Source organism: Peromyscus californicus, unplaced genomic scaffold (assembly GCF_007827085.1).
Source record: "Peromyscus californicus insignis strain IS unplaced genomic scaffold, ASM782708v3 Scaffold_3__1_contigs__length_106647218, whole genome shotgun sequence".
NCBI classification, from domain to species: Eukaryota; Metazoa; Chordata; class Mammalia; order Rodentia; family Cricetidae; genus Peromyscus; species Peromyscus californicus.
In genome coordinates, this window is record NW_026294551.1 from 73,605,784 (window position 1) to 73,619,954 (window position 14,171).

General features: G+C 40.5%; 1 protein-coding gene across 2 annotated transcripts in view; it reads left to right on the forward strand.

The window, feature by feature from the left end:
• The first annotated feature begins 151 nt into the window (after window positions 1–151).
• The window catches only part of Cnot6 (CCR4-NOT transcription complex subunit 6), a 45,650-nt gene continuing 31,630 nt past the window's right edge, over window positions 152–14,171 (forward strand). For both annotated transcript variants that reach the window (XM_052758107.1, XM_052758108.1), the window contains exons 1-2: window positions 152–400; window positions 14,027–14,140. In XM_052758107.1, coding sequence (XP_052614067.1) covers window positions 14,029–14,140 — 112 coding nt within the window. In that variant the 5' untranslated portion in view covers window positions 152–400; window positions 14,027–14,028. The remainder of the gene's footprint in view (window positions 401–14,026; window positions 14,141–14,171) is intronic.

Below are 14,171 nucleotides of genomic sequence, written 5' to 3' on the forward strand. Positions count from 1 at the left end.
GCTCGCTGGCTGGGGTGGGAGGGGGACGGCGGCCGCCGCCATGATGCTTGTTTGCTTTCAATGAAAACGAGGGGGGCGCGGAAGAGGAGGCGTCGGCGTCGGTGGCGGCGGCGTCGACGGCGCGGAGGCGAAGGCGGCGGCGAGCGCGGCGAGGAGGGCGAGGCCGGGGGCCGAGGGGGCGGCCGAGCGTAGCGGCGGCTCTCGTGGGGGTCCGGGCGGCCGAGGCGGGCGGCTGAGGAGCGGCGCCTGAGGAGGGGGAACAAAGAGCGGCGGCTGAGGCGGCGGCGGCGCTGCAGCAGCGGGCGGGACTGGTATGGTGGTTCCACAGGGCAGACCCCGCTGCACTCACCGGGCGGAGGAGGCGGCGGCGGCGGCGGAGGAAGGCGGCGCAGCTCGAGAGGTGAGCGCGACGGGCTCAGCGAAGTCCCGCCGAGGCTCTGTTGCCTGCGCTCTCCCGTCCCCCGGGGGTCGCGCCCTGGGGACCCCGAGCGCGCACTCACTCACAACTTCGTAGTTCTCGGAGTGACGTCTGTCGGTGCCCCCTCCTTGACACACAGCAGTCGCGATCCCGTCGGTCCCCGGGCCGCGCCCCCGCGCGGTGTCCCGGGGCTCGGCCAGGGTGTGTGTGTGTGGGGGGGGAGTGTTGATTGACGGCAGTGCGGCGGCGTCCAGAGGGGCGGTGGCGTGAGCCCTAGCTTCTGGGGACCCCCCCCCCCAGGTTCTGGTCACGCGCACCTGGTGTCCCGGGACTCGGGGCTAAGACCGGTGGCAACTTTGGTGAAGTGGCTGTGTGGGGTGGCGCACTGGGCGGCGTGGAACTTGGCACTCCGTGGACAAACAGCGCTGACCTTTTTCCTCCCAAAAGTATCTTAAAGTCAGTTTAACGCAGATATTTACTGTTAGGGCGGGGCGGATTACGTGGCCAAAGAAGTAATTATCAGATGTAGAGATTATTGGACTCAGGATTTGAGTACCAGTACCTCGAAGACAATTTTCCCTAGTTTCAACGCCAGTGGTTATTTATTTATTTTATTTTTGGTATCATTTTTCTCCCCTCTTTGACCCTTTCTACTTTGACACGGTCTTCAGAGTCTGTTCAGAAGCAGCTGTAATCTTTGCTTTTAGCTGTTAACTGCAAATGACAACATTGTCAACGTCGTCTTGTTACTGCGTTTAAATAATCTGCTTGAATTTGAGTACAGGCAAACCTGTTTTGCAGGTAGACTGCCCGATTATCGCTAGGGCTAAATTCTTGCCTACCTATGTTTGGGATTTTTAACTTTGGAGAAGAGAGGGACTGAATTAAGCGAAAACCAATTTGGTGTGTAATAGCACCGTTTTCCACACTTCCCTGGAATTCTCCACCATTCCACAGCAGTTCTGTAGGCTGGTCAAAATTTGATCGTGAAGACATATTTTCCTTTTTGTAATTAATTGCTGCTAGTGTTTTGAATGTGATGCTTTCTAGAATAAATTTTAGAGTTAAAAATTACATGGAACTAGTGGTCGAATCTAATTCTCTTACACTGCCCACAAGAAAACTGAACCCTAGAAAGAATAAGGTGACTGGACCAAGATAATACAGTTAAGAGGGCAAATAACAGGCTTTGTGTATTTTTGAAGACATGTTACGTGTGTTATAGTCATTAAGTATTTGTTTTTTTGGAGGAGGGAGGTGTTTCAACAGTAGATAGTAGATCAATGTGACTATTTCTCAGTAGGTGTGCGCGGTGCTTGCTAACCTGGACAAAAAGTGTGTGATTAAAAAGACGTTTTGTGTGACTTGAGATGTCTCTTTGGAAGTCAATCCTATGTAACTTCAGATGTGTCTGGTGGCTGGGAAATTTCAGGCTTTTTTTTTTTTTTTTAAATTGAACAGGCAGAAGTTGGTGTACTCAATATATAGTCCCTGCTAGCCTGGAACTCAGAGATCCTCCTGACTCTCCCTCTGGAGTGCTAAGATTAAAGGTGGCGGTGGTGGTGCATGCCTTTAATACCAGAAGAGCCAGGCGGATCTCTGTGAGTTCGAGGCCAGCCTGGTCTACAGAGTGAGATCCAGGAAAGGCATCGAAACTACACAGGGAAACCCTGTCTAAAGATTAAAGGTGTGAAGCACTATGACTAAGTTTTTCATATAGTGCAGCTCAGAAAGGTAATATATGGATACTGGAATAAATGATTGAGGTAGCCTATAGTTGTATTCTTTGGTTCTTGTGTGGTGAGAGAGCAATATCTTCAATACATTTGCAACCCTCTTCCTATGTGCAAGATCCACTGGTTAGGAAGCTCTGGCTTAAATGTTTTGTTATTTTGAGAATGTTCACATATATTCACCTAAAAATGTATACTTAAGATTTAGATTATAAGTATGCAGTACTATATACACACACACACACACACACACACACACACACACACACACACTCTCTCTCTTTTGTTGTGGAGGAGAAAGTTCTGATTTTAATTTTTTGAAACCTTTAGCTTCTACAAAATCTTTTGTTGGTGTACATTTTTCCTTAATTGTACCTGTTACCAGGCTATGGAGGTAGCCATGTTACAATGAAATGTGGTTAATAAACACCACTTGTAAGTTAAGTGCTGACTAAATCCAAGTATAACTGTATATGCATAGTATATGTGCATTGGAGTACAAAGGATTGCAATAGAGTTTGGTATTTGAATAAGTAATTAAAGAAGAAAAGAATGGTTATTTGCGTCTAAGATGGAGGCTGATTCAGGCTGCCTAATTTTACTTTGGGTTTTACTTTTCTTTTGTCCATTTATATTTTTCTGATAGGTTGCACATTGAGGAATAGCATATGATGGTCCTGAGGTAGATGATGAGAATTCAGAGGTGACCATATTCATTTTCTGCCTTCCTGTCCTGCATAGGAGTAATGGGTGTACAAAGTGCTTCAAGGAACAGAAGAATGATTAAATTTGTGGAGGGTGTGGTGCCAGTTTAAAAAAAGTAACACTGACTAGAAGCTTGCCAAGTTGGAGAAGGGGATCATTCTAAACAAAGGGAACAGTGAGTGTACTGAGGTATCAGGTTTGGGGGTAAGGCCAATGGTAAGATGTTACTGGAACAGTGGGAGTGACTTGAGAACAACTTGACAAAGGTGTGTCTAGCCTAGATTTTGAAGGACTGCTTGCTAAGCTAAAAGCTAGTTCCTTTCTCCTGTAGCAAAGGAGGGTCTGATTTTTTAAGCAAGGAACAAAGGTAACTTGGCATCTCAGTGTGGGGAATAGAGACTGCAAGTAAAATTCAAATTATACTTGGACTAATACTGAGTGACTGTTTTTTGACTTGGATATGGCATTTTTTTTTCTTTGTTGTTGTTGTTGGTGGTTTTTTGAGACAGAGTTTCTCTGTATAACAGTTCTGGTGCCTCCCTTTGTAGACCAGGCTGGCCTCAAACTCACAAAGATCTGCCTGGCTCTGCCTCCCAAGTGCTGGGATTAGAGGCGTGCACCACTACTGCTGGCTGAATATGGTATTTGTGTGGCTCCTTTTGTAATGGGCTTGAAGACTGCCCAATTGCTCTATATAAAGGGCCATATAAAATCATAATGTCAGTGTTTTGGAAGATGTTAAAAGCAGTCAAAACAGTGAAAGCCCTAAAATGGTACACAGGAAACTTCAGGTTTGTGAACTTTGCTTCTTAGAGGTTTAGGCAGGCTGGAGAACTTAAATGGAACACTTAACCCTTTGCTCAACTAGAAATCAAAGCAGTTAGGCTGTCTAGAAATATTATGATGGTTTGTTAGGATATAGTAAGTATTTTGTGAAATTTTGGGAAAAAGACAAGAATTTTTCCTTAAAATTTCTGGAAGTAGAATATTGAGACTGTGAAGCCATAGAGCTCTTTATTTTTATTACTTTTTAATTTTTCCTTTTGGGTTTTTGAGACAGGGTTTTTCTGTGTATTCTTGGCTGTCCTAGCACTTGCTCTGTAGACTAGGCTGGCCTTGAACTCAGAGATCCACCTGCCTCTGCCTTCTGAGAGCTGGGATTTAAGGCATGCGCCACCACCACCTGGTTATAGAACTCTTAATAAAGCTGATATTACAGGTTTTGTATGGAAATCACAGGACTTGGGAGGAAGTGGAATCCCAATATAACACCCAAAACATTACAAAGAACAGGAACTTGTTAAGAATGCTGTAGGAATGATAGAATAAAAGGTTATTGAATCTACTTTTAAACTAAACAGCAACTATTAATCTTAAATACATTGGTATGAATTTTTGTATATTGTTACAAATTTAAGGTTATTTTTGTTATACTGTATATATGTTTATACTCTTGTTTAAGGTATACAGCTCATTTAAAAATGTATAGTTCTAGTCCTTAAAAGCTTTATTACAAACTATTTAGGATAATTAAGAAATACAGGTTAGTAGTTAGTTATCTATAATAACAATCAAACTTGCAGTCATGTTAGGTATGTTTTCAAGGTCAAATATATATTTTTAGATAGATGGTTTTCAAACACTTTAAAGACTTACAAAATATGGCATTTAAGATGTTTTAATAACATAAGGCATTTTATGACAGTGAGACACATCTGCTCCTGACCGCACCAATCTACTTCAAAAAAGGATGATGGGCATTGAAAAACCTCCATATGGAGTTTGCTTTCATTTGTGGCAAAGTTAGCCACTGGGCAAAGAAACTGCCCTTGCCTTGACTACTGACAGTATGCTGTCCAAACTGGATAAACAGGACACTTGCCAAGACAGCGTGAGACAGTCCTTCAAAATTCCTGCTTCATAGACGAGTCTGTCAGATAGTTTAGGCCTGTAGCCCAAAGATGGGTGCCCCAACATTGCAGAGGACCCCTGGGGTCACTGTCCAGGCAGCCAAATGTTTTTGTTGTTTCTTAGTTTTGGAAGTTGCTTGCTCTGACTTCCTGTTTTCTCAGGTAATGTTATATCCTTCTTGGATCTTTGATGGGGTTGAAGACTAGATAGTTATAGTTACAGTTTTCCTTAGTCATAATAGAAAGTAAGTTAGGTACAAAATTTTGGACTCATCGAGAGGATAGATAATGGAGTAGTTGAATTTGTGAAATACAAATGGACTGAACATTGTGAATGTAATTCTTACCTGATAATTGTTCTTATTGTATATAGTTTTACTGTGTTAGAGTTAAAACCTTTCCTTTTTATTTATTCAGAAATGAGGAACTGTTGCAGAATATTTTTTTACACTGTGAAGATGTGTCACTGTGATTTTTTTAATAAAGAGCTAAGTGGTCAATAGCTAGGCAGGAGAGAATAGGCAGGACTTCTAGGCAGAGAGAAGAATTCCATCTAGGCACACAAGCGATGCCAGGAAGACACTGAAGAAGTTGGACATGCAGCACAGAGGAGAGGTAACCAAGCCACGTGGCAGAACATAGATTAAGAAAAACAGGTTAATTTAAGTCATAAGAGCCAGTTGGGAAAAAGCCTAAACTAAGGTCAAGCTTTCATAATTAACAATGTCTCCATGTTGTTATTTGTGGGCTGGCAGCCCAAAGGAAAGTCCAACTATAATGGTAGCAATTTTTTTCCATGTTAAATGGTTAAGAAGTAGATAAATATTACAATAATTGTGGTATTCAAAAACCACCTGGTTCTTTTGAGTGGCTGGACATCCACAGGGTTGCTCTTTGTAAGTTACTCTGAATTGCTAGGAGAGTTGCCTAAAGCCTGGAAAGCTGTGACACCAGAATTGAATGGGTGTGATCCACAGCACAGGAGGAGCTGACTTGCTGGTTAATGTTCCTGTGTGTTACCTTGTATATTTTTGTACAGCTCAGTTTTACCTGGGGCAGTTTTCTGTCTTCATCTAGTGTTTTTTTTCCCCCCACAGGTAAAATAGCACATAAACAAGTGACAAATTTGCAGTGTGCTCAGATTGTTCAGTACTAAGTCAGTCATGTTGGAGCAAATTCACATTTTTCAAAACAAGTGTTGTGTTATATAGAACTGCTTATACTTGAATACAGTATTTGAAAATAGTATTATTCAATTCAAAGTGTGTTTGCAGTGGTGCAGAGATAAATAAACATGAGGTTCTGTGGTAATTAGAAATATATAAAGTATTTTGTGTGTCCTTAGGAAGACTCTAATTTTGCCTGAGAACTTTGAAGGAGTTACTTCAGTGATCTTTGAGCTGCAGTTCGGAGATGAATAAGGATTCTCAGGCTGAATAGAGGATTTCAGAGAAAGTAGCAGCTTGTCCACAGTCATGCACAACTTGGACTATGCAACATAGGTTGCAAGGAAGAGAGACAGGAGTAGAAGTTAGGAACAGCCTTGGCTGCCTTTCTGAGTGTTAGAACATCTTCCTGTATATGGTGGGAATCCATGGAGTTGGGGTGGAGAGATGTTACATGTGACATACTTAGGAAGCAGGTATAAAAATAGGGAGATTGGATGAAAGGGGTCAGGATACTGGGATTAGAGAGTTCATTTAGGTCTTAATGAGAGGATATGGACATCAGCATAGAAGGTAGAAAAGCTAGCATACTCTTAACAGTTTTGAAAGTACTAGAATTAGTGATAGACAAGCAGTAAGCTATGGTTCAGAAATTCTTTAACTCTACTGGAAGTGTGCAATACTGGGCAAATGTTTTATTTTAAACTCTTGTGTGTGGTTCTCTCCTGTAAAGAAAGGACAGGTTTTATCTCGTGGGTTGCTATGAGAATTAAGATAATACAGATACTGCATAGTAGCTGTTTCTCATTTTCTAGATTTTCCTTTTTTGTATTTGTAGAATAATAGTGTTGAGTATCAAGGGCTAATTGTATCAAAAGCTAATCTTTTTAAGATCTGAAAAAAAAAATGTCTGCCTGCCTGCCTGTATTTTTGAGACAAAGTCTCCTATGTAGAGCCAAAATTCCTTGGCTGGCCTGGAATTTACTATGTAGTCCAGGCTGCCTCTCCATGGTATTAGAGGCCTGCACTGCCACACTTGCCTTGAGGGTTGTTACCATTTCAATGCATGCAAAGTGCCTGATAGGCCTGAAAAGTAGTGAATGTGGGAAAAAAAAAATGGCAGGAATTCAACTCAGTTTTGCTATTATGGCTGTTGATGTTTGCTTGGTTTGACTTTTTCCTTTTTATCTCCAACTATCATAGAAGTAGCATTCTGTCTGAGTTCCCATGGACAGTAGCAAGGTTCTTTCATCTGGTTTCATTAGATTTTTGCCTTCACCACTTGAAGCTTAGGTACTAGGTTTTTCATATTCCTGATAAGATAGACTACAGCTTCTATTTTTTTAAAACTACCACAGCTTTCCCCCTTGAATTCACATGAACATTGATTATGAACTAACCACTAGATGGCTGTATACAAATATTTAAAATATAAATAAATACTCCTGGAGTGCTTACTGTAATAGGTAGGTTTAAATTAAGGTGAGGTTAGTCAATACAGCCGTATACCAAATTTTCAAGGTTGAGAATAGCTTAGAACAAGAGATAGTAAATTCCTGTATTGGGGAGGGATAATTGTCCTTTTGGAGTTAGATATCCAGCTTGGCATTTGAGTAAAGTCTAGAGACCATGTGTTATCTAGGGCATTTTGGGCAGAAGCAATAGCATGTACTACAGCACAGAGGTTTCTTAGAGAGGTTAAGTGGGCAATGAGATCTGTGATGAGCCCAGAGGAAACAGACAGGTTATGAATATATCTTATTCATTCTAATAATGAACCTTGCTTTCTTTGTTCTTTCATGTAGAACTTGCCTTCCATATCTGCAGACTCAACAAACCATGGACAGAAAATTAGAAAAAAAAAACCCTCTGTATTGAACATGTACAGATTGTTTTCTTGCCTTTATTTTATTATTATTATTATTTTTTTAATGCTTTTTTTCGAGACAGAGTTTGTCCATGTAACTGCCCTGGCTGTCTGGAACTCACTCTGCAGACCAGGCTGGTCTCAAACTCACAGGGATCTGCCTGGTTCTTGCCCTTATTCTTTAAATGATGTCTTGTAGCAACCATAGAACACTTACATTGTATTAGATAATTAGAAGTCATTTGGAGATGGTTTAAAGGATGATAAGATAGATCTTTTATATAAGGTACTTCCTGGAATTTGTGTATTCATTTCGGTTCCTGGAGCCAGTTACTCTGGAATCAGTCCCTGGCAGATGCCTTGGGACAACTGTATTTAAGACCTTGTCTCAGGTTCAGTGAGAGTCAAATAAAATGGGGGGGGGAGGCAGTCACCAAAGATGATACCTAGAATGGATGAAGGTAGGAGGAGAGTAGAACAAAAAAATAAATCTGAGACTGTGCAGGTAACTCCATAAGAGCTGAAGGGCTTAGGAAGAATTGATGAGAAATTTATGTAAGAATTGGAGTCTGAAATACTCATTTTTGTCTTAGAAACTTTTAGTGTCTCCAGTGCACTAAAAGTTCCACTGAGTACAGCTCCTGTATGAGGTTTCTTATCTGTAAAGTATGTGATGGAAACCTGCCTAGAAGAGAAAACAAATGTGATACTTTTTTCTCTCTTAAGGCTGGTCTCAGATTCCTGGTTCTCTTGCCTCTGCCTCTCAAGTGCTGGGAATACAGGCTTTCAGCACTACATGGGACAGTATGATGCCTTTGAGAGTCAAGGTGACTCAGGTGTAAAGTGAGAGTAAGAGTGCATAACTAAAAAAAGTTGCACAGTAAGTTAGGACTGTCACCCGAGAAATCATCTTCATTTCCTAGAGTACAACTAACCACATGTATTAAAACAAGGTAAATGGTTTTTCTTTTTCTAAAATGTATTCTCTTATACAATATATCCTGACTGCAGCCTTCCCTCCCTCCATTCCACTCAGTCGTCTCCCCCGCCTCCCCTGGGCTCCACTGCTCCTCAGAAAAGAGCAGGCCACCCAGAGATACCAACGGAACATGGCATAATAAGATGCAGTAAGACTAGACACAAACCCTCATACCAAGGTTGGATGAGACAGCCCAGGGGGAGGAAAAGGGTTCCAAGACCAGGCAAAAGAATCAGACACTCCCACTCCTAGGAGCCCCACACAAACACCAAGGTAAACAAGCACAGCATGTATGCAGAGGACCTAGTGCAGACCCATGCAGGCTGCATGGTTGCTGCTTCAGTCTTTGTGAGCCCCTATGAGCCCTGCTTAGTTGATTATGTGGACTGTGTTCTCTTGGTGCCCTAGACTCTACTGGCTCCTGTAATCCTTCCTCCCCCTCTTCTGCTGAGTTCCTGAGCTCCACCTAACATTTGGGTATGGGTCTCTACATCTGCTCCCATCAGCTGCCAGAGGAAGCCTCCTCTCTGATGATGATTGGGCTAGGTACCAATCTGGTCTTCTAGCATGGTCTGTGGACAAGATAAATAGTTTCAGGCGTGTGGTGGGCCTGATGTCTTGCCATAATTTTAATACAGAATTCCAGATTATTTCCATCTTAAAAAATAGTATTTGCCAAATTCTTGTGTTTATGTGACATTTTAAAGTGTTTTGTGTATCTTGGGAGAAACAATTCAGCAAATTAGTCTTCATTTTTACCTAAAATTTTTTATTGTACCTATGAATGAGTCATTTGTATTATTTTCCAAAAGCAATTAATTTGGGTTGTAGGAGGATTTACGGCTTCAGAGTAGTGGCTTGGTGACTTTTTTTTTTTTAAATAAAAAGTAGGAAGTTTTTTTTAAATATACATTTTAATTTCCTTTATTTCTATTTTGCAGTATCACTGTTTTGGGCTGGGTGTGTAGTTTAGTCGTAGAGTGTAGATGTAACTGTCTTTTTAAAATAAGAAACACGGAGCCAAATGCAGAATTAAAAGCCCAAGAGGTCAGAGCAATAGCTAAGAGCTAAAAACGCTTTCTTATCCCTCACTGCCGCTGCTGTCTTTCCCCTCAGTAGAGTGGTTGCATAGCATGACAAGACCCTAGGTTCCATTCTCCATCCCTGTCACACCCCCCCCCCAATAAAAATCGCTATTTTCCTACTTCTCCCATTGAAAGTATAGCTTAGGACTCATTTCTGTTCATCTGTTTTGCAATTTGTAGACTTTTACTGGGTTTTCTTCCTACTGTAAGGTAAAAGGAATGATGAGCTATATGTAGTACATTTGGTATAGGATTATTGGAAACAGCAATATTATAGTGTAGTCTCTTATGACGCTATTAATTTCAGCATGGTCTTTGGAAAATGAATAAATCTTAAGGCTGTTTGTTATGGTGGACTTCTTTAATCCCAGCATGTGGGAGGCAGAGTCAGATGGATCTCTTGAGTTCAAGGCTAATCTGGTCTGCATAGTGATATCTAGGCCAGCTAGGGCTATATATCGAGAATCTGCCTACAAACAAATAGGGCTGGAGAGCACTTGTTCTTAAAGAGGACTAGGGTTTGGTTCCCAGCACCCATATGGTGGCTTACAACCACCTATAACTCCAATTTGAGGGGATCCAGCACCTCCTTTTCTCTGCAGGTACCACACATGGATGTGGTGCACAAACACATGTGCAGGCACTTCTGCATGCACATAAATGAAAATAAATCTTCAGGAATGTTCTTTGAAGGATATTCAACAGAACCCTGTTACTGTTTTGTCTAATCTTGTTTGGTGAGAGTACCTATGGTTCTGTGTTGTGGGAAAACAGTTTGTGACCCACTTAACCTTAGAAATAATAGCTAGAATTTGTGTGTAGAACTTAATATTTTGGAGGTGAAAGTGGGGCATATTTGAAAGATGTCAGTTTGTTTGCTGGCTCTGTCAAAAAGTACAAAGAAAAGTATTGGGACGGAAGTTGAAAAGCTAAGAGCCGGTGATGGTGCACACACCTTTAATCCTAGCACTTTGGAGGCAGAGGCAGGCTGATCTGAGTTGGAGGAGAGCCTGGTCTACAGAGTGAGTTCCGGGACCACAGGGCTACACAGAGAAGCCCTGTCTTACCACCACCACTAACAACAACAACAACAACAGGAAAAAAAAAAAAAAGGTTGGGAATTCTGAATAATAACCCTTGGAATTTGAATTGATTTTATAAGATGTAGAGATTTAATATTTTTTGCAGTGCAAAAGATGGAATCCATAGCTTTGTGCGTGCTAAGTAGGTACTCTACCACAGAGCTACATTCCCATTGCAAGAGATCAGAAAGAGGAGTAGAGGAGATGCCATAGATCCTTAGTTTAAAGCTGACATAGCATCAGAAGTTAACTCTAGTTAAGCTTTGTCATTTTAGAGTCAGAAGTATATGGATGAAGGATGGCTGTTTAATGTAGTATAAATTAGGTAGAACTCAGCTGTAGGAAGAATAATTTAAGAGTGGTATATAGGTCAATTGTAATCCTAAAAGTACATATCATTTAGAAGAAATAAAGCAGTAAAAATAAAGGGCTGGAGTATGATTGCATTGCTGTTACATTTTTGTTTTTCTCTGTAGGTTAAAGCTTTCTCGTTTATTTTTCATTCCTAATACCTGACTCAGTGATTGACACAGTAAAAATTCTAAGCAAGTATTTCATGAATGAATGGTTGTATAAAGAAATCTCCCTTAAGAAGGCATAGTTCATCCGTATCAAATTGTTTTTGGACTTTTGTAAAAATTTATTTCTGGGCTACAGGGAAGGAGTAAGTCTAATTGCTCTTGAGGTTTCATCTGGCCAAATCCTCTTGTTTTCAGTCAAGGTAAACATTCATAGTTCATCACATTAAGTCACCTGATGCCTGTGGTTCTCTGATGTTAAGATTGCTATGATTGACAAGGAGGTGTGTAACAGTTCATTTCTCTGCTGAATATTTTTCTAGTTTATGCTCTGAAAGTAGTCTGTGGTGGTGTTACCTTAGCATTCTTTTCAGTGCTAATGGTTTTAATTTAGCTTAAATTCCTTGCCTGAATAATGCTCATTAGCAGTTATAAAATTGTTATAACTTGTACATTATAGTGTTGACTTTTAATCCTTTCATTTGTATTATTAGCTATTTTGTCTGTCTGTTTGAGGCAGGGTATTCAGTGTTGCCCTGGCTATTTAATTTAATATGTATGTGTGTTTTGCCTTCATATATGTCTTTGCACCACTTGTGTGCCTGGTGGCCTCAGAGGCCAGAGGGGCCATTAGATTTGCTGAAACAGGAGTTACAGACAGAAATGAGCCATCATGTGGGTGCTGGGAATTGAATCCTGGTCCTGTGGAAGAACAGACAGGGCTCTATCAGAGTGACTAGTTTGCATGCTGCTCTCCGCTGCTTATTCTCTCTTCTGCTCCCTCCCTCTTCTTGCCCGATGGTTATTGTAGTAGTAGCTCTGCTATTATTTCATTATGCTTTTCTGTAGGACATGGAGCATCATCATGTTAATCCCTCTTTTGGTATTCTTTCTTTGAGGAACTCATTTTATTGATTGTGCTTTAGTCTATTATAATTGTGATTCTTTTTTACTAAATTATTACCATGATCAGTGAAACCTTTTAGCTAGTTCTGTGTAGTGTTGACATGAAAGCCCCATTAGATTTTGCTTTTTGGCACTGAAAGATGTCCTAGATTCATGTTACATATTTCTTGTACCATATTTACAACTATCTGTCTTACAAAGAACTTTCTGTTGTTGGTAGTTTCTTTTTCTGAAGTTTCAGTTGTCTGTGGTCAGTCTTATTCCAAAAATAATAAGTGAAAAATTAGAGAAATAAGCATAAATTCATAAGCTTTAGATCACAATCCATTTCAATAGCATGGTAAATACTTGTGCTTTTCCACACCCAGGAAATGAACCATGCCTTTTTCCAGTGTATTCGTATTGTATATACTACCTGCCCCTTAATCATTTGGTCTGGCATATTAGATGAACTATTATGGTACCACAGTGGCTAGTGTTCAAGTCATGCTTATTTTACTCAGTGTCCCCAAGGCACAACGGTACAGACACTAGCAGTTAGGTGGATACACTGAAGAGAATATAAGTGGCTTATCTGGAGTATAGAAGTTTTCCCATATGATAGTGGAGTACATTCTAAAATGCTCAATGGATCCCAAAGCTTTAATAGTACCAAATCCTGTGTATATCATATGCCTACTCCACATACACATACTTACCATAATGTTTAATTTCTTTCTTTCTTTGTTGTTGTAGGCTTTTTTTTTTTTTGGTTTTTTGAGACAGGGTTTCTCTGTGTAGTTTTGGTTCTTGTCCTGAATCTCACTCTGTAGACCAGGCTGGCCTCAAACTCACAGAGATCCACCTGGCCCTACCTCCTGAGTGCTGGGATTAAAGGTGTGCACCATCACCGCCCGGGTTAATTTCTAAATTAAGCATAATAGATTAATAACAGATGAACTGCAAAGTTAGCAGGCATTATTTTTCCTTAAGTTGAGAACTTTTACATTTTAAGCCAAAGAAAACAACCTTACTATATCTCTTTGCTTTCTAAATTCTGAGCATCATTCTTGTATCTGGGGATGTTAGTAAATAAGGTACTTAAAATACAGGCACTATGATACTGTGACAGTATATTCTAAACAACTACTAAGTGACCAAAGGACAGCCAGTGTATGTATGCAGTGTGGACATACTGCATGAAGCCATGGTTCCCTGGGACCCACATGGTAGAAGGAGAGTGTGTCTTCTGCAAGTTTCCCTCTGGCCTCCACATGCATGGCACCTGTGTGTGTGCACATGAGCATGTGTGTGTGCACATATACAGATAAATGTAAAAGACATTAAAAATGGAATTATGAATTCATGCAGTTTATATTGATTCAGTTGTGGTTACTCATAGGATGTTCAGATTTTCTTCTGTTTGGCCAGTGGAACCCTTTTCAAGTTAACAGCTATATTTTCTTCAACTATCATATCTTTATTATCTTCCTAGATTTAATCAGCTGTATCCTGGAACTAAAAATTGCCATTTCTACTTGGAATTCCTAGTTCTTTTTTATATCAAATCCTATTTAATGATCCTAATATAGGTGTCTGCTTTTTAAAAAATGATATTTTTGTTTATTTGGTTCTTCAGTATGTACTGATTGGTTTCTTTTCTTCATTTATTTAACAGGCATGCCCAAAGAAAAATACGAGCCCCCTGACCCTCGGAGGATGTATACAATTATGTCCTCTGAGGAAGCAGCAAATGGAAAGAAATCACATTGGGCAGAGCTTGAAATAAGTGGTAAGACATGGAAGCATGAATTTATGGTATA